Source organism: Thunnus maccoyii, chromosome 20, assembly GCF_910596095.1.
Source record: "Thunnus maccoyii chromosome 20, fThuMac1.1, whole genome shotgun sequence".
Taxonomy (NCBI): Eukaryota; Metazoa; Chordata; class Actinopteri; order Scombriformes; family Scombridae; genus Thunnus; species Thunnus maccoyii.
In genome coordinates, this window is record NC_056552.1 from 19,239,864 (window position 1) to 19,264,482 (window position 24,619).

At 41.1% G+C, this 24,619-nt stretch overlaps 1 protein-coding gene across 4 annotated transcripts in view; it reads right to left on the reverse strand.

Annotated features, from left to right (window-relative positions):
• Positions 1–5,691: 5,691 nt before the first annotated feature.
• arhgap17a (Rho GTPase activating protein 17a) overlaps positions 5,692–24,619 on the reverse strand; it is a 29,438-nt gene continuing 10,510 nt past the window's right edge. The window contains exons 3-22 of one of the 4 annotated variants that reach the window (XM_042397449.1): positions 21,274–21,378; positions 20,997–21,029; positions 20,451–20,527; positions 19,682–19,793; positions 18,670–18,746; positions 18,131–18,248; positions 17,435–17,503; positions 17,186–17,267; positions 15,945–16,072; positions 14,058–14,169; positions 13,633–13,714; positions 13,404–13,484; positions 13,169–13,282; positions 12,838–12,929; positions 11,184–11,331; positions 10,589–10,873; positions 9,664–9,818; positions 8,077–8,667; positions 7,940–7,961; positions 6,127–6,205 (exon numbers count right to left, since the gene is read on the reverse strand). In XM_042397449.1, coding sequence (XP_042253383.1) covers positions 7,957–7,961; positions 8,077–8,667; positions 9,664–9,818; positions 10,589–10,873; positions 11,184–11,331; positions 12,838–12,929; positions 13,169–13,282; positions 13,404–13,484; positions 13,633–13,714; positions 14,058–14,169; positions 15,945–16,072; positions 17,186–17,267; positions 17,435–17,503; positions 18,131–18,248; positions 18,670–18,746; positions 19,682–19,793; positions 20,451–20,527; positions 20,997–21,029; positions 21,274–21,378 — 2,466 coding nt within the window. In that variant the 3' untranslated portion in view covers positions 6,127–6,205; positions 7,940–7,956. Of the gene's footprint in view, positions 6,206–7,939; positions 7,962–8,076; positions 8,668–9,663; positions 9,819–10,588; positions 10,874–11,183; positions 11,332–12,837; positions 12,930–13,168; positions 13,283–13,403; positions 13,485–13,632; positions 13,715–14,057; positions 14,170–15,944; positions 16,073–17,185; positions 17,268–17,434; positions 17,504–18,130; positions 18,249–18,669; positions 18,747–19,681; positions 19,794–20,450; positions 20,528–20,996; positions 21,030–21,273; positions 21,379–24,619 lie in introns of all 4 variants that reach the window. The other 3 variants (XM_042397447.1, XM_042397448.1, XM_042397450.1) reach the window with 3 other exon arrangements.

The window sequence follows — 24,619 nt, forward strand, 5'->3', positions numbered from 1 at the left end:
AAGGTTGAGCTGAGTGCTTCAGGCAGAGAGGACAGCTAATAGCTGTGCTCTTTGTCGAGTATTTCAGCCTTGTTTAAAGAAGTGGGAGGCTGCTGGATGAATGAACTGTTAAACATGTGGAGGAAAGAAAACATCCTACTGTAAATGGTCATTTCCCGCTTCTCTGATCTACAGCGTATCTGTAGTTTTGTTGTATTTCATGTTGATGAACTATTGTTGAGATTGTAAATTCACTGTTTTTGCTATGCACTGCTCAGCGTTTTCATTTTGTATTGTTTGCTTGTGTGTCATCGAAGTCCTAGTTTATTTTCTTATTGGGATTTCAAGTGTCATCAGGAAATTACTGTTTCTATTTCTTCTTATTGCACAGCTTTAGTCCAGCTTACGAGGTGACTGTGATCTCGTAAAATGCAATCCTAGCTGCTACTAGTGTAGTAACAGTGTTTCTTGTCCAAATCAATTGCATGTTGGTGCAGTTAATGTATTAAGATGTGCAGCTGGTAGCATTTACCCTCCCTGGATATTTAGGTTTTAAAATGATTACACTTCTGTTAGTCTAGTTAGATTTATTTATTTGTTGCCTTCAGGTTCCCTTTTATAACTGTTTTATATGTTTTCATGGAAAGTTGCTCATGTTTTGTGGTTGTTTTACCTTTTATGTTTGGTTCAATGCTTTCAGATGAAGGATATGTTTTTGATCTATAAAAAATATCATGCTTGAAAGTAAAGACTGCCTTACTTTATCTGTGCCTCCTGATAATGAATCTAATATTCCTATTGAGTTTGAGAACCCTAAAATAAATGTATACTGGAAATTAAGTTTTTGAAATTGCTCAACTACTGAGAATTTTGCAAAGTAAAATTAAGACCTTATGAATTCAGAAATATATTTTTCAAAGTCAAATATTTCAGTGCAGTAGTAGTTAAATTTCAACATTATTCAGTCAGTAGTGATTACATTTCAAAATTTAGTACTATCAGGTCATGTTTTTTAATTAGTCCAGTACTTTGGTTTATGACTGAATACTTGTACTAATACTAAATAAAAAACTAATGACATTCTATATATTCATCAGCAACTGAATACCAAATTTTGAAATGTAATCACTACTGACTGCATTATGTTGAAATTTAAATACCACTGAATTTATTCCACTGAGATATTTGACTTTGAAAAATATATTTATGAATTAATACAGTATTAATTTTACTTTGTGAAATTCTCAATAGTCATTTTCAAGTTATGCATTTCAGAAATTTCATTTCTAGTATACATTTATTTTAGGGTTCTTAAATTCGGATAATTCATGTGCCTAATATTCAAAAGCTATATTCAAGTTGCTCAATTCAGTTCATAAATGACATTTGATAACCAAACGGGCCATCAGCTGGATCGATTCCTTCAAGCTTGATTGCTTCTCCTTGATGTCCCGTATGTTCAGATCTGAATTTTACTGTCTGAATTTCATGTGTATGTATTTTAGCAAGCTGAGTTTGAGTTTTTGACTTGACTTGAATTTTTAGATCTGAACTGAGCTTATTGAAATAGAGCAACTTGAATAAAGCTTCTGAACATTAGGCATCAGAATTTTATCTGAATTGAGAACCCTAAAATAAATATACTAGAAATAAAGTTTTTGAAATTGCACAACTTGAAAATGACTATTGAGAATTTCTCAAAGTGAAATTTAGAGCACATACATTCATAAATATGGTTTTCAAAGTCAAATATTACAGTAACAAATTTAGTGGAATTTAAATTTCAACATTACACAGTCAGTAGTGATTACATTTCAAAATGTGGTATTCAGTTGCTGATATAATTCACATTATTATGGCAGTGATTTGCTTCCATACTAATTAGCAATTCTAGCATCTAGCATTTTAGCATGCTAACGTGCTAAACTATCTGGGTGAACATGGTAAATATTATACCTGCTGTACACTAGTTATGTTAGAAGTTAAATTGTATAAATGTAAGATACTATCAGCATATTTACATTTCAACTTCAATGAAAAATATCAGTATCAGCCTTCAGAAACCCAAATCAGTGCTGTTATTTTCAGGTATTTTTCTTCATCAGAATCCCTGTACTGTTCTACTGAATGAACAATTCAGTGACATTTTAACAGTGGTGGAAGAAGTAAGTAAAAGTACCAATACAACACTGTAAAAATACTCCATTATAAGTAAAGGTCCTACATGAAAAATCCTACTTAAGTAAAAGTACATTAGTATTATGAGCTTGATGTAGTTAAAGTATTGCAGTAAAAGTAGTGGTTAGGTCCCTCTGACTGATATATTATTATATATGACATCATTAGATTATTAATACTGAAGCATCAGTGTTTAGTCCAGTGGTTCCCAACCTAAGGGTCGGGCCCCTCCAAAGGGTCACCAGATAAATCTGAGGGGCCATGAGATGATTAATGGGAGAGGAAAGAAGAACAAAGTTCTGATACACAAATCTGCTTTCAGTTTTGGGACTTTTTCTCTAATCTTTGATTTTTGGAGAAATATTGGATCATTTGAATATTTATTGAAATGAAACCATGTGAGAAGTTTAGAGGGAAAATCACTATCTGGTGGAGCTGTTAACCCAAAGACATCTGAAATGTGACCCGACTACACACTGCTTTTTGTAAGACGTCAAAAGCCTAAAAGGTTGGAAACCACTGGTTTCATCTTTAACAATGTGTTGTATTTTAAAAGCTTGTTATATTATCCATTGTGTCAAATCTTCATCTGAAAAGTAACTTAAGCTGTCAAATAAATGTAGTGGAGTAGAAAGTACAATATTTCCCTCTGAAATTCAGTGGAGTGGAAGAATAAAGTAGCATCAAATGGAAATACTAAAGTAGAGTAGAAGTACCTTAAAACTTTACTTATGTACAGTATTTGAGTGAATGTACTTACTTTCCACCACTGCATCTGTATGTATTTTGACAAGTTATTAATGCTTTCATGACCTTTTCAAAACAGTGCAGTATTTTTCAATAGCACAAAGAACTGTGCTTTTATACACACAATGAATAAGTCACTTAAATATATTTTAAATAGCACCTTTTCTTTTAAAACTAGTGTTCAGTCATATCATTAAAGGCCAAGAGGCTGCAGGTTTTCCTTCTAAACATTAAAGATTATTTCACCGTGAATTCATCCATCTGTGGTTTAGACAAACCTAAACAGAAGTTATTAGCTGTCACACACAAACACATTAATCATAGTCACATTTGTATAGTTTCTTCATATACTTTATTTTCTTTGGAAAGGGGGTATAACCAAGCATTCATATTACATGTTTTTATTCCTTATTTAAGCTCACCAGACAGCATACATACAAAACTATGGAGCTTAAAAATGCAGCATTATCACTTCTAGTTTAATGGCATTTGTTCGTCTTAATGCCGAGGGATAAGGCAGCGAGGTACAGGAGCAAAGAGAGCAAGGAGGGGATTATTAATGCTTGATTGTCTCTGAAAAACTGAATAAAACCTGTTTTCAGGGCAATTGTGGCATCCAAGACTTTCTCCATTGGTACCATATTGGATGAGTTCTCTAGGAACCAAACTCTGCATTATATTTGAGGCCAACAAGCAAAGCTTACACAGAAAATACAACAAAGCCATTTTTTTTTTTAAATCTTTTGACATGGCAAAATCTAACACCACATCACTACTGAGGCTCCACAGCGCTATGTGCTCTCAGCTCAGTGGGAAAGACTGACAAAAAAAAAAAAAAAATCCTCAAAACCAGTTCACTAGGAAACCACTCATTGAGTTTGGCCTGCGCTCAAGTGCAACATCAGCTGTTTATGCGTCTCTCTGTTCCGGATGAAGAGGCTGGTTAAGCACTTTAAAAACGGTCTTTTCACTACATTCACTCACACGCAGCCTGTTGCGTGTAATGCGCCGGCAAACACCAGAGAGAAACAGAGACAGATGGGAGAAACAGAAAGGCAAAAAATACTGACTGCGTTCAGGCTGGAAGGGCAGCTAACCCTGCTACTTCTGCTTAGAAAATCAACCAAAACACATTTTAAATAGACACATTTTGTTGTAACAATACAGAACCATACATGTCTTCTATTGCAGAGGGTCAAATCACCTTCCTTACATCCCTGAAACATACTTGTCACCAAGACAGCTTCTTGGAAATACTGCAGTACTAGGAGCCAAGTATATCCTCCATACAGTAAATATATAATGCTTGAATTCTTATTACGGTGGTTCTGGGGGAACCGATAAGGCATGATTTACATTTAAAGACTGCATTAATTATGTCAAGCCACAGGGAATGTGTGATTTTATATTCGGTAAATAAATACAAGAGCGAGGAAAGGGATGGGGGTTTCCATACAAAAAAAAAAAAAAAAAAAAAAAAAAAAGTGTTTGAGACGACTGGAAACCTGCAGTCACCAGCTACACTTAAACAGTTTTGGTTTCTACTTCACCTGCTGACCTCTTCCCCTTCCCCCTGTGCTGTAGAAATACCTCTCCTTCTTTTTTTTTTTATAATTGTTCTAAGGCCATTTTCAACATTAAAAAATACAAAAACACCTCACACCAAATTCCAAACGAGTCTCATAAGTCCGTATTTTGGCATTTCCTCCGACCCCCCCCACCCTGTCCATCCAGGTACAAACTTCCACGCGGCCTTCCTCCGTAACAGCATCCAGCTGTTGCATCATCGTTAACACGGTTGACTGTCGGCGTCGTTTGAATGCACGGGTGAAACTTCCTTCCTCAGACTCTGCTGATTGTCTGGAGCTTGTTCTGCAGGGGGGGGACTACAGTCTTAATAAAGAGGTGGTGTATGTGTACGTGTGTATATGTGTGGGTGTATTGCAGTATAGAGGCTTTGCAGTGGTGTCACAATTCTCCTCGCAGCGACATCCGGCACCATCATGAAGGTCAAGCGGACTCTCTGTCGGTAAATAATGGCTAATGACAAGCTTTAACAGCACCACCTGCAGAAGATTGTTGTGCTGTGGGTGGAGGTCAGTGCAGTTACACTAGAAGTCAAAGTGAGAAGCCCAGTATGGTGATGTGTTTCTAAACTGAGATCACTGCGACATAGAAAACTGCAGTGATCACGTGTACTGTGACTCAGGCTGCAACGTTATCAATTAATGTGAATCAACTGATGCTGATTATTGTCTCGAGTAATCGTTTGTTGTGTAAAAAGCCCAAAAAAAGTGAAAAATGCAGGTAACAACTTCCCAAAACCAAAGTTTACATATTCAAGGTTTTATCTGACCAACATCCAGAACCCAAAGATATTTAATTTACTCTCAGAGAAGACTGAAGTAACTGCCAAATATTTACATTTCAGAAGCTGGAAACAGCGTTTTTGCTTTGAAAAAAATGACCCATTGTTTATAAAAATTGTTACCAATTAAGTCTGTTAATCAATTAATAGACTAGTTGTTTCAGCTTCAACATACTAAAAGTTACATGAGATATGATGTATATATAATGTAATGTAATATATAATATATAATGTAAAAATAACCTGAACTATGTGTAATTTTGGAAAGTGATGCATGTAGCTGTTACAAACACTGATAAATGCTTTAAATACATTAGAATGTAGAGCTGCAACGATTGGTCGATTGGTTGATCAACAGAAAATTCACCTGCAACTATTTTGATAATCGAATAATTGTTTTTGTAATTGTTATGAGCAAAAATGCCAAATATTTGCTGGTTGCAGCTTCTCAAATGAACATCTCTGGATTTTCAACTGTTGGTCGGACAAAACAGGATCTTTTACATTAATAGATTTATAGACAAAACGATTGATTGATAGTGAAAATAATCGTTAGCTGCAGCCCTAGTAGAATGCAAATCAGCTGTGGACCTCCATCATGGCTGCCAGAAGGTGCATTATGTCACATTAAAGTCTGGGAGACTGGGAGAAGATAACAGCAGACTTTCTGAGGAGGGATGCTAGGATGATACTGTACAGGGGGAGACTAAATGAATCGTGTGTATGTGTGTGTGTGTGTGTTTAGATGATGAGAGGAGATGTGCTGGGGGGGAGTGCTAGACCGAAGCGTTTCATCGTCTCCTGCTTATAGGACGGTGCTTTCAGTGTCCAGGTCACAGTCTTTGGGAGGAGGCAGGGAGCAGGCTGGCTGCTGGTCTACAGCGAACTCAGGGACCAAAGCTCGACTCAGCCCTTTAAAAGACATCGCTGGGTCTGGAGAGCAAGACAAAGGATGGAGGGAAAACAAGTCATATTGTGCAGACAGTGAAAAGCTAAAACTCCTTTTAGTTTCATGCATTTTTAATTAATATGAGACTACAACAAAAACATTTAAACAAAGTGTTTCACTGTTTTGTGCTTATAAGCAATACCTAATATGTTTTCCATACACTCCATAAACCTCCTTGAGAAAGATAAACACACTACTCATGCCCACATTATATGAACAATGGCCATAATCACAAACATGTGCAGCTTCGACTCTGCTGTATTTAAACATTTAAAGCTGTTGCAATTATGCCATCCAGTGAAACAGTGTAATATTTTCCATAGCTTAAGCAGCAGAGGCTCAGCAGTGTAAAGCGGTTGTGTCAGGGTGGAGGTCTGAACAGCAGGTGGCGGTGTTTGGTCAGAAACTGGAATCAAAAGGTGCAGCAGGCAGTGAAAGCAGATTGGAAAAATGTGAAGTGAAGCAGTTTCGAATTTATCAGCTGAGTGACTAGAAGAAGTTGGAAATTCCCAATTTACATATGGATACAACACATGTTTGTTAGATGATGCATTCTGAACACACAAACGAACTGAAAGTACAACATGCTGAGACATTAGTGAGTTATAAATATGCATGTCAGAGTTACGCATGCTTGATACCGACACTGACATTTAAAACTCACAATCAGTACTATACTGAAAATGACAAACTATATACACAGTTTCACATTTTATTATAAAAAAAACGGAACAAAACAGAATCAAGAGTTTGAAAATGACTTCAGTTTGTAAGTTCAGTTCTGCATTTCGAACACGTCTGCCTGCTATAGGAGGAATAAATCGGTTTCAAACCCTCTCAGTGCGACTGATGGTCACATTTCAGTGATGGGAAAAGAAGATGACTCATGATAAATGATAGCCCTGGTGCAAGACTGCCATCTTACACATCACAGTCCTTCGCTTCTGCAAATGCTTTTCTTTTTACTGTTGCTGTGCAATGTTATAATCAATTAGATCTTCAGGCGCAAAACAGCACTAATGAATATCATGTTATGTGTATTTATCTTAAAATGATAGAAATCTGCAAGAGGTGACTGAACAGAAAAGCAATCAGCTATAGGATCGTCAGAAAACAATGATTATAGGTGTCAACAACTAAGAAAGCAAAACAATATAATAAACAGACGAAACCCCAAATAGAAAAGAAAAAAAATGAAAAAAACAATTGAAAGAAAGTGTTTTAAAAAATGGAAAAAATGTAGAAAATATGTGCTTCATCTACATTTTCTCTCCACTAGACTGAATCACCTCATTTCTAGAAATGACTTCTCATACTGTTCTGTACTGGATGACTGTAGAAAATACAAACCCTAAGGAGGGAACACAAACTCCTCTGACAGTCCAGGGACTTCATATTTGAGTCAGGACGAGTATGTAGAGATCAGTCAAGATAATAATTTGATCGCTGACTAGAGTTCTGTCACCTTCCCTCCTGTGGGTTTACATTCTTTGTCTTTTATACATGTTTTTGACAACTGAATGTCAGAGATGTCTGCTTTGCTCGAGGAGCCTCTGGGACTGTGATGTGCGGTATGACAGTCGGTGTCAGGTCTGGATAAATGATAACTGACAGAGGCTGCAGGCAAGTACAAAAATGGCTGTGGTGATGAGTAAGAGTTCTAGAGATAAACATGAAGTGCAGGTGCTGCCAGTGCTAAGTGTCAATTAACAACAAACCTCTCACAAGTACGTCTTTAACCTGTGGAGGTATTACAATGCAAGACTATTAGAAAGAGAGCACATTAGTACATCAGCAGTGAAACAAATGGCAAAGTATTATACATGCAATCATTATATGAAGAAATGAAACTCACCCATCATCTTGTAAGCGGTGGCACAGATCCCGTTGGTGTCATTGGTCAGTGTGGTGGGCTGTGGTGGCGGTGGGACGTTGGGTCTGTTCCTGGGTTTGGGGACGGGTCGCGGCCGGGGAAGTGAGCCTGTCTGGTAGGGAGACGGGGACGGAGGAGCGACGGCCCCGGGGCCGCCGTCGTGGGTGGTGGTGGAAGGCGGAGGGGTGTCTGGAGGTGTCGGGGTGTCCGGAGGTGAGGGGTCTGTGCTCTGCTGGTCTCCGCCGGGCTGGCCGTGCGACGTGGTGGGCTGCGGGGGAGGGCTGGCCTGTGTCGGAGGCTCTGGAGGTGGATGGCTGGGCGCTTGGATTGGGGGCTGGTTACTGGAGTGGCGCCTGGGGGTGGTGCATGGCTGTGAGCTGGGAGAGGTGGGAGAGCTGGGCGAGTGGCTCGACAGGGGTCTGGGAGTGGGGCTGAAGGACTGGGATGAGCCTGAGGAGGAGGTGGAAGAGGAGGAGGAGGAGGAGGTGGTGGTGGTGTGGTTCACTGAATTGCAGGGCTGGCTGGGAGGAGGGTTTGTGGGTTTGGGAGGGGCCGGAGCCTGCTTCTTGGTACCTGAAAGTTGACGAATAATCTTGTGATTATTGGTGATGCATAAAAAATATCAAATGTATTTTCTGACAGTTAATGTGCTACTTTCATCTGTAAATGTTAATAGTTGCCATTTATAATAGAAATACAAATAATGAATCATTTTTGAAACGGTGGGAGAAAAGTTGCCTCTAAACAGTTAAAAGAATTTAAAAACTGAAAAAATGAATCCGACAATAAAAGGTGAAAAGACCTTGGAGACATTTTGGGAAATACGCTTTGTGTGTATTCACTTTGTGCCAAGACAGATGAGGAGATGGAAAGCACTCTCTGTATGGTAAATATGTAGCTGGTTAGCATAGCATAGCATAAAGACTGGAAATAAAGGGAAACAGCTTGTCTGGCTCTCTCCAATGGTAACAAAATCTGCCTACTAAACCTATAAAGCTCACTAGTTCGCACATTCTATCTCATTTCTTTAATCTGTACACATCTGTTTATTTCCAAAAAATGTACTATTCTTTTAAGGAGCCAAAAATAACAATAATGATAAAATGATGCGTCTGAAAGCTCCCTTTGACTTCAGTCTGAATTTGATTTAATAAAGACCCATGATTCTCAACACAAGGATATACTGTGTATTTGATGGAATTATGAGTTCAGAAATGTTGGCACGGTCTGAACAATAGCCAAGCTTTGAAATCAATCCTCCGTGTTAAAGGAAGCCAGTGCAGGGAAGTGAAAATCTGAGGCAGCTACATGCTGGACTACCGTGAGTGTAAAAGGACTTTCTGAGTAAAAGCAGAGCATCATAGATTACATCAAAGGAGGGATTAGCATCTTTAGGGATGCCAGAACATAAAATATGATTTTATTTTTGAAGATATTTCCCAAAAAGGAAAAGAGAAAATTCTTCCAGGCGTTTTCAAGTCCAGCTGGCTCTAACTTAATACCTCTAGATATCTCATGACCTGAGTGACTGAGAATCTTGGTACTAGACTAGAGTGTGCAGTCTCTTACCTCTGCGCATCATATGGGGACTGGGCCCCATGGGTCCAGCCCCGGGGGTCCCAGTGCCCAGCTGCCCTGCAGTCTGTCCCCCTCCTCCTCCTCCAGAGCCATTCCTCTGGAGCAGAGGGGTCTGGGCAGGTGTGGAGTCACGTAGCTTTGGGTTGCTTTACAGACAAAAAAGGAAAAAAAAAAGCTTTTAAACAATCAAGCTTTCTGAAACGCTGCATGCACCACTAAAAGCTTCTTATTGATGGTGAGAGTCATCAAAGCAGATACAGCTACAATGTCAAGTGCTGCAATAATAAACCTCACTAAATGTGATCTGGGTGTCTTATCTAAATTTACCTTCCCAATAGAGTCTGTAGGACCATAAGAATGCTGAACTGAATAGTGTTATCTGTCTGGATATGAATGTTGAATGTTGCCCTTTCACCAACTAAATCAAAGACACCCTTCAGTCGTTGCGTAACAGGCACCAATGTCCAGGCTTTTCAAGGCAGTTTAGGCCAGTTAGTGTGACGTTCCTGCTGATTCCAGTGATTTGGGGAGGAAAGCAGAGGGATGGGAAGTAGAGAGGCCCTGGGAGTGACTGTGAGCAGAATGACAGCAGCCATTGTTGTGTTCTTTCTGTGGGCTGAAGTCTGCATAGCTGTAACTGGCGGTGTATGAAAACTTGTGGTTTTTGTAGAGAAACACAAGCTGGACCAAAGCGACCACGAGAAGAGGAGGTGTCTGCACGACACCAGTGAATCATGCATTTATAATCTGCTGTGCTTTATGGAGCCAGTGAGACTGAACTTATCTGTTCTCATAAGAGTGTCTCCTCACAATATGAACACTGAAAGCATAAACACGTGTCTGCATGTCTATCTGTCTGTATGGCATGCTGTGTCACTTCCCACCGGCAGCAGGCAGGCAGGGAGGCAGCCCTTACCTGAGCTCTTCTGTGTGTTGGGCTAGAAGCTGCTGAGCGGCTGCGAGTGCAGCGAGACCCTGCGCCAAGCTATGCTGGGAGCTGTCAAGCCCTGACCCCCCCGGTGGAGCTTGCGGCTGGGGCTGGGGCTCGGCCGAGGGCTGGGAGACCTGCCCGGCCCCGTGCCCCTGCCCTGGAGTCTCCACGGGGGGTAAAGGAGGCTGGAAGGCAGGTGAAGTGTGCTGCTTTCTACCTAAGGTGTTACTGCCTCTACGAAGGGTGTGGTCCGAGTGCTTGTTAGGGGTGCTACAGAGGGACAGCGGGGAGACGGTGAGGGAGAAAAAAAAAACAGAAAACACCACAGCTTTGATCAGAGAGTCAGTGATTAGACCGGGACAGAGAATCACCACAACCCCAGAGCACATAGGGAAGTCAGTAAAACAGTGGTAAGGATCATGTTGTATCTACAAAAAAAAAATATACAGGAAGCAAAAGAAAGGGACCAGAAAAGACAACTGGATTAAAGCCAAAATTATCCCCAAAAGCAATTAATTAGAGTAAGTCATTTGACAAGCATGAAAGTGCCAACAGCACTGAGCAACTCCCGCTTGATTACTTGTCTTTGCGCGTTGTGTCGTTCTCTGGTCCCACCATACTGCCAGGCCGCTTCCTCTCGATGGTGCCACAGTCATAATCTAGGTGATTGTTGTGGTTGGATGCAGGTGTGGGCATCGCAAACATGCCGGACACATTGAACTCCACATCTGTAAGAAGAAAGAGAACATTTACAGATAGGAACCATCTAGTTTAACTTTATCTTGTAGAAAATTTTATCAAGAATGCTCTAATCCAGAGTGATGTATAATGAATGAATGAATGCCGTCTCGCTCAGTGACACCTCAGGAGATACATGGTAGTTGATGGGGAAACACTAGGTGTTTCTTAAAAGTTTGGTTTTTTTGTGCTCTGACAGATGTTCAAGCTTCACTGTGCAGGATGATGTATGTGCAAAGTTTGACAATAGAAGGCTGTTTCCACATTCATCAGCTGAAGGGGGAAAAGTTTCTCTGTGCTCTGTGAGCTTGATTTGTGACATCAAAACTATCTTGGAAGCCAATTCTGGTCCAATATTCAACATCACAAGTGTGATGTGGAAACTTTAAGCCTCCAGTGCATATATACTGAGAATAGACTTTACAGTGAAGTGGGAGACATCTCGTATCCAGCAGTTAACCTTCTGAAATGAAATATATTTGTATATTGATAGATTCTGGGAATTTTTAATGAGGGAGAAGAAGTAGATGCAATTTTAAGGATTTTAAAGTGGTGATTATACGTTTTTCGTGGAAAAACCATATCAGACACACATTATTGTTCCAAGCAGAGTCTTAATACATGTCTGGAAGGGATCTTTAACTGAACCTCTAACCTGTGATGATTGGACAGCCTTATTAACCACTAGACCGTGTGGGTCTCAGTCCTCATCCAAGGGAGCTGTGGTGTGGCTTGTTAGGCGGTTTGAAATCTGAACCAAATGCAGGAAACAGCCTCAAAACACAAGGTTTTTATGGGTAAGAGGAGGCAGATGTTGACATCGGACAGCCAGTTACACGTTTGGCAAAACTATCTTAACAAAATAAACACTGGGCAGGAAGTCAAGTCAAAGTCTTGACAGATGCCCATATGCAACCTTTTGTTCTTAACTGGCATGAGCACCATTAATTCCTTATTTCTTTCCCTATTCTTATCAAGGATAATGTGTGGTTTGGGTGAATCATCAGGTCTTCACACTAGGTGGGAAGGTAGCAAACACTGAGCCATCACAGCAGGGATAAGTCACTCTTATAGTCACACTAATGGACTGTTAAGTCTCAAATCTGCCTGGATTTGTCAGTCTACAAATTGTGGGAGGAAAATTCTCATAAAAATATGCAAACTCTGCACAGAAATAGTCATAAAATCAACACAGGTCCTTATTGTTTTGAGGCAACAGCACAAGCAACTGACCCATAATCCCTCTCTGTATGAGCACCCAAAACCGTAAATTGTGGATAAGACAGTCTGTCATCATTTCAGCTTAAGCTACAAGAACTGAAGGCAGGCTGACTTCGACAAACCTGCCAGACAAACCATGACAAAAATGCTCAATGTTTAGACCAAAAGAAGTATAGGTGTAGGTTTGTTTTCATCTTGATATCTGTAACAGCTGTTAGTGGTTATATTTCCATCCTGGAGGAGTAGGACAGCTGTAGAGGAAACTCAGAACCTACCCTCAGGAAAGAACCAGTCCGCATGCTGGATGATGGGCTCTATGATGGCCACCACGTGCACAGAGGTAGCTGCAGCCATCTCAGCCAGACTCCTGGGTGTACACACGTGGATGAGCAAAAATTAGATGCTTTCTAACGTAATGAAGGGCACTCTGAAATAAGCTCAAATAACAGTCTATAGAAATCCACTCCACCATCCGAGACTAGGATCATGTCTCAAAGATTATTACTATACCTTTGCTTTTATACACTAACTGAACAGTTCGTTTTCATATTCAACATCAGACAAACATATCGTATATAAACAAAGATGCTCTCGACCCCTTCTCACCCCTCAGTCTTGGCCCAGAGCAGGTTGGGTCCCAGGACGATGGCGATGTTGCTGGGAGTCATTTTGTTCACCTCGCTGTCCTGAGCCAGTTTGGCTAAAAACTTCACCAGATACCTGCATGAAAACATGGGAGTTTTTAATGAGTATTGATGTGAACAGTCATTCACACAACAGAAGGAATTAGAGCCTTGTTAACATAACCGCTGTCTGGATGTGACGAACATTGGTGGCTAACCTCAGGTTGGTTTTGTTGTTCTTTGGTAGCTTATCACACACAACCCAGAGTGCCTGGAGCCTCTTATCCGGGTCCGACACGCTGGAAAGATTGAAAACAGAGCACGTTATTAATCACGTCTAATGAAATGTCCTTACATGTAATTTTCTTTACATTTGCAGTACAACTGTGTACTGTATCGTACAGTCTTGGTACATTTTATCCCTAGTGATAATGTTATGAGCCTTGCCTGGATGCCTGGTTCCAATCATCATAAAGCTGATGGGTCATTAGAGGATCAGGAAGTTCTCTCAGGTACGACTTCAGTGCTCCTGAAATCACACATCCACAGATATTTTCAGATTTTCCAGACAGTTTTGCAGACAAACACAGAGAATTTATTATATTATTCAAACTGTTGAGGAATATAATTTTGACTATTGAAATCTTTTTGCCACTGCAGTGGGTGGTAGCCATTTATAATATGGAATTCACATGCTATTTGAAAATGTAGACATCTAGGAAAACAAAGACAAACAATGACATAAAAACACACACATACCAACTTTTAAATACATTTTAAATTACCCAAGGTTACACCTGTACTTGCTTCAGGATTTTGGTCATAAACCAAAAAACTCAGAAACTCAAAAATAGCTGCGGTTTGGGACGTACCAGCGACGGCGTGGGGGTCGGAATAGAACTCCTCCAGTTGTGACGTGGAACAGTCCAGCGCCGCCTTCAGCTTCTTTAGTTTGGATGCTCCTGCTGCGATTCTGAAAAGACCCTGACACGCACGCACGCAAAGACAAATAAACCACAGTCATCGCCAGTAAACAACAACAAATATACATGCAGGCATTCAATGTGTGCACAAGACCCCTGTGCTACACACACACACACACACACACACTTTTCCAACACTCAATTACAGTTCGACTCTGTATAAATCCACTACATAAACTCCCCCTGCCAGCTGCACATAATGAAACCTCAAAGCAGGCAAACAAACACACCCACCACTCACAGCAAAGCAACCTCTTTACTTTGACACGTAAACAAAGGCCGTCTTCACGCTATAATGACACAGACTGGACTCACCAGGGAATGAAAAGGGCGACAAATAACGTGCTTTGCAGCTAACACTTGTACTCGCTCTTTTTTGCACAAACACACACAAAGAAATCTGATTTATGGACAGGAGACAAGTAGACTCTATTGTATTCTAAATTTGTTTCAGGGAGGGGATATCACAAACATTTCATAAATCATCACGGCAGCAGAAGGGGCAACAGTTTTTCTGGATGTGGGAACATAAATTCAGGAGTTTCCCCTGTTTACTGTTTGTCTATCCGCTCATCTACTTGAGTCTTAAGATGCTCATTGAACAAACAATTTAAAGCTTGGTTTCAATTATGTCAGTGACCAGTGAAGCCAGTAATCGCAGCCACAGCTCCATGTGACTTTTAATGAGCAACATCAGCACTTGTTTTACTTACATGGTGAAACAAAGGAAACAAAAGAGCAGTCAAGTTACACAAAATCTCATTCTATGGTTTAAAATACTCTAGAGGGAATTAACTGGCAGCTAGAGAAGAAGCGCTCTCTAAATCATGAACTGTGGCTGGTTATCATTAGAATTATGTTATATAACGTGTTAGCAAACAATTGCCTTCTTACACATCAGAGCAGGATTATCATCCAATCAGACTTTTGTCTCTGGCCACATGTTGAAATGCAATCTTCACTCTCCTTTGAGCTCTGTTTTAGTCTCCACCAACTCCAGAGGGAAATATCTGAGTCTTAAGCTTGCTAAGCGTTTTGCTTTTGTTTTTCAGGTTGCTAACTTTGCTGTTTGGCGCTGGGGAGGTAACATTCAGTGGGTTTAACAGAGCTTGTTTGCTGAGAACAGCTAAATGCTGCTGTTGAAAGTGGATAATATGGCAGGCCATAAAACGGAAACAATACTACATGAGAATAAAAAGCTCCACAGAGCTGCAGAGTTGGGTGTGATTTCTGGATGTGTTCGTTACTATGAGTGACCCCTTTCACCTTTGACATTGTCATTGTTTATTTTGGCACCTGATTTAGATTTAGTCTTTTGACAAAAAAATATATTAGTTTTAGTTTAATTGTAGTCATATGATTTTTGTCTTTTTCTCATGAGTGAAGGTTTAGTCCACTCATTCACAAATTTTTTTATCTTCTAAGCATTTTGCTACAGCTACTGCTGTCGCCAACTTTGTTGTGTACAGTTACCATGGTTACAGATGTTGTTTACATCAGAGTCCATAACACTCTACAGACTCTCCTCAACTGGACAAAAAGTTGTTATTTCCTAACTCTGGCTGTTTAAACCCCTGAGCAGCTACTTGTGCTCTCCACTACAGAGCAGCAAATCATTCAGAAGCATCACTAGTGGCCCCTAGAGGCCATGCTGCACTTCTTTTAACCTTTTATTGCATGCATCTTACAGCAGGAGGATGATTCTACTCTTTCTATCCTTCCAGAACAATAATCATGCAAAAAGCTACCCCCTTCTATCTAATCTCTCTGTTTTACCTCTTCCTTCATGCCAGTCTCTAGAAGCATCATAACACAGGCCTCTAAGGGCAGGGCGATCTCCCTTCCACTCCTTTTCAGGTGTTCATCCAACCCCGTGCCAAACGCGGGCTTCTCCGTCCACGAGTCTAAACACAAAAGAAGAGTGAATGAATGGTGAATACAGAGACTGAGATATCCACTGATATGACCTTTTGTTCAGACTGTAATCTCATTCACATTGTTTCAAATCTAAAAAGACATAAAACAAGTGTTTTGAGGCAAGTTATGTGCTTGGCCTGTCTTTCATGTTGGCCCAGGATTCAGTGCGAACAAGCCTGTTGCTGCTCTGGATGGCAGATTTCTGGGTCAAGAACTCTCCCTCGGGCCAGTTCCCAACCAGTGGTCGCTCCCCCTACAGGGTGCCGTCAAATAACAACCACATGCTCCCAGTCAGTGGGAGTTACTGTTCAGCCGTCTTTCTGTGTTTCTGTGTGTGTGTGTGTGAGCTAACATGCGAGTGAACGGGGGAGGCAGAGGACTGAGGAGGGGAGGGCTGCAAAACCCAGGTGGGTGTGATGTGAGAGAGGTGGGGGTGTATGTGGAGTTGGTGAGTCATCGCCACATGCTGGGAGACCAGGCTTGACTGGTTTAGACCATATGTGTTTAGTGCCGAAAAAACAAGGTTCTTGAATAAGACATGGCTTCAACACTTCAAATAAAGACACAAAGCCAACAGAGAGAGCTGAGAAGAGACAGTATATTGGAAAAAAAAAAAAGGGAAAGTGAGATTATTTTTGGAAAGCAAAGCGGTGAAAACAAAAGACTATTCTTTAATATCTGGGCCCCATTTGCGGCCTTTAACAATTACCGTAACTGAGGCAAAAGGTAGTGCAGAAGTTAGAAAAACAGACCAGAGTGATGTAACTGAAAGGTACAGTAACTGGTTTCATTTACCAAGCCAGCTGGAAAAGTGAATAAGAAACCCGCTTCTCCCCTTAGGAGCTAATTGTCAGTGCACCTGTGGGCAAAGTTCTCAACCTCAAACTTCTCCAGTGTCAAACTGGGAAAGGTTTGTTTAAGAGACACCAAACAAAAGAAAAAGAAGGGAAAAGGTTACAGAAGCATTCTCCAGAAAGTATGTAAAGAGGTCCTGTATTCTGCCCTGCACAGCGCCTTCTTGTATGGAAGTTCTTTTTTAGCACTGTACTGTTTAGTGCTGAGTGGGTGTGTGCACGAAGGCATGTTTATGTGTACTTTACCTTGCTGAGTCTGGATGGTTGGCAGGACACCCTCCAGAAGAGTGAGAGACTTTCTGTGGTAATCAGCCTGAGCTTCTAAGAGCTGCAGGAAGAGAAAACATGCAGAGAAACAGACAAGGAGTAAAAGATACGACAGCAAAGTAAATAAAATGTCTGGCCAAGTCTCTGTTTCACAGTTACACGGCAGCTGTAAACATTCCCACAGAAACTCACGGTTTTGACTTGCTGAGGATGACACACTCCACTCACCGTTACAAAGTAGCGGGCATACTCCCCTTCTTTTGAGAAAAAACTGTACATGTCTGCAGCGAGTTGGTCCTGTATGAGAAAAACAGGGATGTAAAACTTGTGCACTGAAAGAATAATCTTAATACTAACTTTTAAAACTATGTCAGTGTGATTCACACGAAAGAAGAGTAGCGTTGCTGCAGTAAACCATTACTAATTCATTAAGAAACTACGTCTTAGCCTCACACTGTCATCCATCAAATGAACTGCCGGTATTTTAAGTGGTATAAGGATAAACGTCAGTGGTCAGCTAAGCCACTGGTCCGTGCACTATGTGAGTCATAAATCCTCCTGCTGTTGGCAGGACTCTGGGATACTGGGAGGGAGAGCTGGTGAAGGGGAAACACAAGGCTCTCTGCTTCCTGGATAGAAAACCTGACACATCACACAGCAGTACACACTATAAACTCACCAGTGACTCAGTTCAATAGAAACACACAGAGCTGACGGGGCATTTTCAGTCATTTGTGTGCGTCAGCAAACTAGGTCAAAGGACCCGGGGGTCTTGGAATGACCGGTTGTTACTGAAATTATTATTTTACCGTCGAAAGTTCTGACCGGCTCTATTTTCAGTGTCTTTTTCCTCAATCCATTAAGGCTGAAAAGTCCATGTAACAGACTCCCATGTTAAGACCCGTGAGTCATCTCCATTCATACCTTGCAAAGCTCCACTTTGTTCATTGCTTCATCCATCTCCTCCTTCAGTAGGTCAGCTTTGGCCGTCAGTGCTTGAGTGTTTGTTCCTGAGATAATTGACTTGGTTGCCTGCAACCATCTGAGTTTGAAGACAAGAGGGCAAATTGGAAAATGAAATCTGTTCTTCCATATTGTAATTTTGCTATCAGGTCTTTTCTGTTCACACAACATCTATTGCATGTCTATCCGCCCTGGAAGAGGATCCCTCCTTTGTTGCTCTTCCTCAAGGTTCTTCCATTTTTTCCCTGTTAAAGGGTTTTTGGGGGAATTTTTCCTGATCCCAATCGAGGGTCTGAGGATAGAAGATGTTGGATGCTGTACAGATTGTAAAGCCCCCTGAGGCAAACTTGTGATTTGCTATATAAATCAAAATTGACTTGACCAGACTTGAAATTCAGGAGTGATTGATGTAACAGAATTTCATTTGGATTGGAGTGAAATATTTCTAAAAAAAAAACTCAATATAGATGAAGTGATGAGATATGAATGAATGGTCAAACCTTGCTCTGGCAGAATCGTAATCCAGCACCAATTTGGCCAGCTGTTTCCTCTGCTTCAGGATGTTGGGGATGTCCACCTACAAGAATTATATAAAAAAACACAAGTTGAATAAGCCAAAGAGCATTTTAGCATTTTTATTGGTAAAATAATAGAAATACCTGTACCGCCTGCATATCTGCAATACTTGATTCAAATTCTTGGGATCTCATTTCAGTTTGTTTAGCAACTGAGAACAGCCCTTCAATTACACAAACTTTTCATTTGCTTGTTTTGTCCGACATACAGTCCAGAATCAAGAGATATTCAATTGACTCTTATATGTGTCGAAAAAAAACAGCAAACACTGACGTTTACGAAGCTATATCAAGAGCATTTTTGGTATTTTTGCTTGAAAAATGACTGAAACAATTTATCTATTATCAAAATTGTTGCGGATTTTTCTGTAATCGATTTAACAACTAATCATTGCAGCTCTAGCTTCTTCTCAAGGCAGAAGCAGTGCAGCTTGTTAGGAGTAACAACTGTGGCAAAAACAGGAAACAACAAAAGGTTTATGGGTACAAAGATGCGGATGCCTGATAGCCAGTTTATTCATGTTTAGAAAACAGTATTACAAAATGAACAGATGGCAAACACACAGTCTGTGATAACAAAGAGACTTAGCTAATGTTGCCCGTTTTGTTTTGACTTGTCCTGCATCTAAATTTCCGACCTGGTAGGATCACATTACGAAAACTAACTAATATGCAACCTGCATGTGAGTCCATGTGACTTTTGCTCACAAGCTAATGGTTCATATGCAACTAGGCAGTGTAAACCCAAAAAGACAGAAACACAAAATGCTGTTAAAAAATTGCTTCCACTATGATTCAGACCAAAAAAAAAAAAAAAAAAAAGCAAAGAAAATGAGTGGGAATGCCCTTTTAGGTGAGCCGAGAGCTATGAATGTGTTTTTAAATATTTAACTTATGTTCAGCTGCTGTTATGTCCAGAGGGCGTGCAGTTTCTGACCTCTGCTAACTGGCTGAGGGGATCCAGAACGTCCTTCTCTATCTGCAGCTCATGTTGCATCAGCTCTGATGCCAGCCGATTCTCTGCCTCGCCGCACACTTCCATCATCTTCCTGTTAACACACATCAACACAAAGAGAGTGAGAGAGAGAGAGAGAGAGAGAGGAGTGTTAAAAGTGCACATATTTATCCCTAATTATCACTGTTGGGTGAGGATGAAAGGCCTTCTAGCATCCAGTGTAATCACGCCGTCTTCCTGACAAAATATAATTCACACAAGGACACAAACGCTCATGCTCTGTCCCCAATCAATGACTGAAAGCTAAACCAGGTCACTGTAATGTCATTATATCTAGTTGTCCAAAGCCAGGAAACACACAGTGGCCTAGTGACCGGTTTATACAGTAGTTCTATGTGTCACTAAGATCATGAATCAGAGATTTGGGCCGCAATTTCTCCAGCTGACATACTTCACCTTCCTCATTATTTCCAGTCAGACACATGGCTGCTGCGTAGATTTGGAGACATTCACTTTCAAGATCCTCAAGTATAAACTGTCTGGCCCTGTTTTGTGTGTTTCTCTCAACCACAACGCATGATCTGATCCTCAAGTTAAGGAACTACTAAAAGTCCCTTCAACAGAAAACACAACTGGTTCGCCCTGAAGGCATGGCCTCGTATTTCACACTCTCTTGGGTGTATCTGCCCCATATAGCAACAGTTACAAAGAACAATTGGTTATCTGGTGTGTCAATCAGTCATGAACTCACCCTATTAAGGAGTCTTCTCCCAATTGGTTTCCGCCTTCAACCATAGCCTGCGATAACGCCGTCAGAGGAAGCTTTTTCTGCAGAGTGCACGTTTGTGTGTGTGGAAGAGGGACAGATGCAGACAGTGATTAGCCTTATATTCAACTATGCAAATGCACCATTTCTATACAGAAGCTTCAGCATTTGATGTTTAGGCCAATGTAAAGTTGATCAAAGACTTTTCATTGAGCAGGTCAACAGCAAATTCACAGAATCAGGAAAAGGAAGAGGGCTTTCTGAGAGAAGGAGGAAAATACAGATGTTAAATGGGATTTAAGAGGCATACTAGGGAAGTAAGACATCCATCGAATGACAATTTCCTTTATAACATGTCTTCACAGTTTGGATAGGTAAGTTTCCAACATCCTGTTTTAAACCAGAGAAACCCAAAGGCAAAAGTGTCATGCATAGAGACTTGAGTGAATAAAGATGGCAGATGTATGAATGGTAAATGGAGCAAGTGGTGCCGAGGACCAGAGAGGTGGAGTAAGTAATCTGTGTTTTTACCTGACCATTTCCTGTATAGAGGCGTGGTACGGACTGTAGTGCATGTAGGGTGGTGTGGGGTAGAAAACACAAAAGAGAAATCATGTATTGGAGGCCTACTGGGGATACTTTGATGTCATTTGTAATGAAAAACAGTGAGAACTCAGAATTTGTGTTGTGGATGATTTTTAAAAAAAAATTAGATTACTACACATTTTATCGTAGCTGTTTACTTTAGTTAGTTTGTTTTAAAGAGTAAAATAGGGCTGTAACAAAGGTTTATTGTTAACATGCTTACATGTCTCTTCTCTGCATCTGCGCCGATGTGTCCCTGTAGACATGAGACCATCCTCTTGTGTGTGTTGTGGGACACCACACGCACCAACTCCATGCGCCGTTCAATCTGTGTATGACACAAGACATACAAGGACAAATATTTAGCAAATATCTTCTATATACACACGTCATATGCAAGTGGCAACTACCACAGCTTGAGGCTGACGCCTATGCGACTGTGCAATGCCACCGACAGCTACTAGATACTGGCTGAGTCAGACAGTTCTCGCAATGTTTCAGCAAGTTTAATGTTACCTGATTACGATATCTGCCCTGTTAGCACAATTTAGGTGAGGTAGCTAACATTAGCCCACGTGAGCACCTATCAGTGTTCCCAAGCTAGTGTTTGCTTTGGTACGAAGTAGCCATGTTTCCAGAGCATGAAAGGCAACACCCTGCACTCCTTGCTTTGGAAGGTCCTGGCTTCAAACGGAAAAGGTGGCGCCAACTCTGGGCTTCAAACTGGCTCCAATGCAAACCTATGGGTGATGTCACACCTCGATATGTCCATCTTTGCTTACAATCTATGATCATATACCAAGAATGGATGGCAATTCAAGTTCATTCTGTTAAAAGTTGACCATTTGTTTGTAGAGAGATGGCTTTTTATATAAAAAAGGATCAAAACAGTACAATCCCAGCTTCTCCCAGCTGCAGTATTTGGACTAAATCCTACTATAATTATTATTATAGGACCACAACTCTGAACTTTTGGTTAATCTCATCAACATCATGAATTTGTCTCCATAAACCAACAAAACAGTATGTCAGTGGCTAATGAGATCCAGTTCCATGAAGAGATTTGATTTGCCCCTTAAGGGAGATGGAGGTCAGAGTTCAAGCATGATTGATAAGGCTCATCCCTGCGGAACAACGCTGGAATGTTATCTTTGAAACACATGACTCATCGGAAGTGTCTCCATAGCAACGGCCGCTGAGCTGTGACTGGGCTGTGACCAAGAGCGAGGAGTTCTTTAGTGTTAAAAGGGCCTTTTTGATTACACAGGCTTTTCCTGTCTGCTCGCCTGGCTACACAGATCCACTCTGTGCTTTTAGCCTGACAAGACATAATACTGTCATTGATGGGCTGGTCAATGATGGGAGTCACAGCTACTCTGGCTTAAGGACAGAGCCCGATTGAAGCTGTGCAGAATGACTATTCACTGTCCTTGTCATGCCAGGTGTTTGACTGAGACAGTCAACATTAGGCCTCGGCTAACTGTCACTAAACCATGAATTGCAACTCATCATTGCAAGGTACTGTTCAAGTCTGATGCAAAGAAATGGTTTAGGTTAGCCGGCTTGTGAGAAAGTCAATAAAAGCACCAGTTCCAAACAGAACAGGTGTGTCTTCTGTTTTCTTAGAAATAAAAACACACATAACTGAACAGAGAAAGTAGAGAGTCTGTAAGTGGCTCAAAGGGACAAACATGTACTCAAGAGTTGGGATAAACAATGTTCCAAATATAAATGGGAACACTGAGGTCTAGAGGGCAAAATGAGCAGAATGGAGGGAGACAAATGCAGAGGGAGGATCAACCAAATACCAGACAATTGTGTTCCAAAAACAGAATGGAGTCGGAACTCAGGAATTCCACAGCAGATATCCGCCCCCATACACCAACCACCCCCCCCCCCCCTCCTTTCCCTCCCTCTGTTCTCGCGCTCTTACGTCATTCCCGACCCATGGTGGCCCCCGGCATTCCCAAAACAGCTGGGTCAAATACAAACTAACCAAACACACACTCACACATACACACACATGCTGCCTCCCTGTGCTATAGGCTTGGGAACGCTGCTCAGGCTCAGTTAGTACCTGGCACAAAACAAGCAGGGGATTCCCCCCCTTTGCTCTGGGAGGGACCAAGTTCCTGTGTGTGTATTAGAAGTGTTTGGCTTACATGGCGATGGGAGTCTTTTTCCTTTCATTGTAACAGAACAAAGTTTAGACGCAGAACACCGTACGCTCAAAAAAAATAAGAGCTGCAGAGCAATAGGAAAACCTGGGCCAAAAGGAGCTGAAAGGCACTAGGGTGTGTTGTTCTCCTGCTGTGGGATGAGGTCAACACTTGGTCAATCCCATGATGCGTCATAGACCAGGGAATCCCAATACTGAACAGGACAGACGGGGAGAAACAGACAGAGATGGTGTTTGTCTGTGTGACTGTGTTTGTTTTTTGGCATAGGAAGGGTGTCAACATGTCTGGACAAGTCCTGAATGAACAAAAATAACATAACTTGACGCATTAAGGCTGGAATTATAGAGTGAGCCATTGATGATGAACAAAATATCCTTTGTGTGCATATATTGGAATATACTGCAGAAGTGCTAAAAACAGCTGGTTGCTACCTTATAAAACGCCCAAAATTCTTCCTCCCACAAATGGCACAAGTACAAGTTAGTGTGCAAGCAGGCACCCTGGTATTTCTGGAGTATTTCTGTGGTACCCCCATGTGGACGAGCTGCTATGTAGAGGAGCGGCAAGACATGGACAGCTGACACAAGAATGCTGGGTGGCTCTTTGCCACCCTGAAGGAGCATATAGGAAAAAAGGGAGCTAAGAAAAAAGTCAAATACAGACCAAGGACTCACACCTGAGATGAAATCTATCTTGTGATAGCTCAGAGTCAGACAGAGTGGTTGTTTAAATGTGAAATTTAAACAAAACGACACTGTGAAAACCACAACATCTAAGTATATTTTATTTCGGGGGGCTTGGGTGGAGGGGTTGTTCAAAACCCCTTTCTGGAAAAATTAGAAAATCACTAACTGTAGTAGAAGAAGAAGATATTAAAAATGAAACTAAAAGACCTCATAAATTGAAATCAAATACTGTACAAATATTAGAGGACTGCTTTTCTGTTAAAGGAATAAAGAGAGAATTTTGGCATGAATGGGTCAAGTGATTTCTATCTCCCTGTCTCTTCCTCCCTTTTTCCTTTATCAGACAGTAATGTTCCTAAGAAGTGAGAGACGGAGCCCACAGAGCCACAGCGGCTGATTTCCAGACAGGCAGAACAATCATGTCTTTGAGGAGCAGAGAAAGTCAATTTGTCAGACATAATATAACATCCTCACTTCAGTGGCAAGCGCCCCAAGCGGTTAGTCACCACTGTTCCCTTGTCTACTTGCATCATTACAGCAACTCATGCTGGCTCTAAATCTAACACTTATGTACTAGCTGTCGCTCAAATACTTTTGGCGCTACACACAATGTTCACACCACCTGAGAGAGAAGAAGGTGTTCTATCGGTGCTGTTTGTTTATGCGCCGGCAACAAAAGAGGGTGTGGAGGAGAATAATAAGA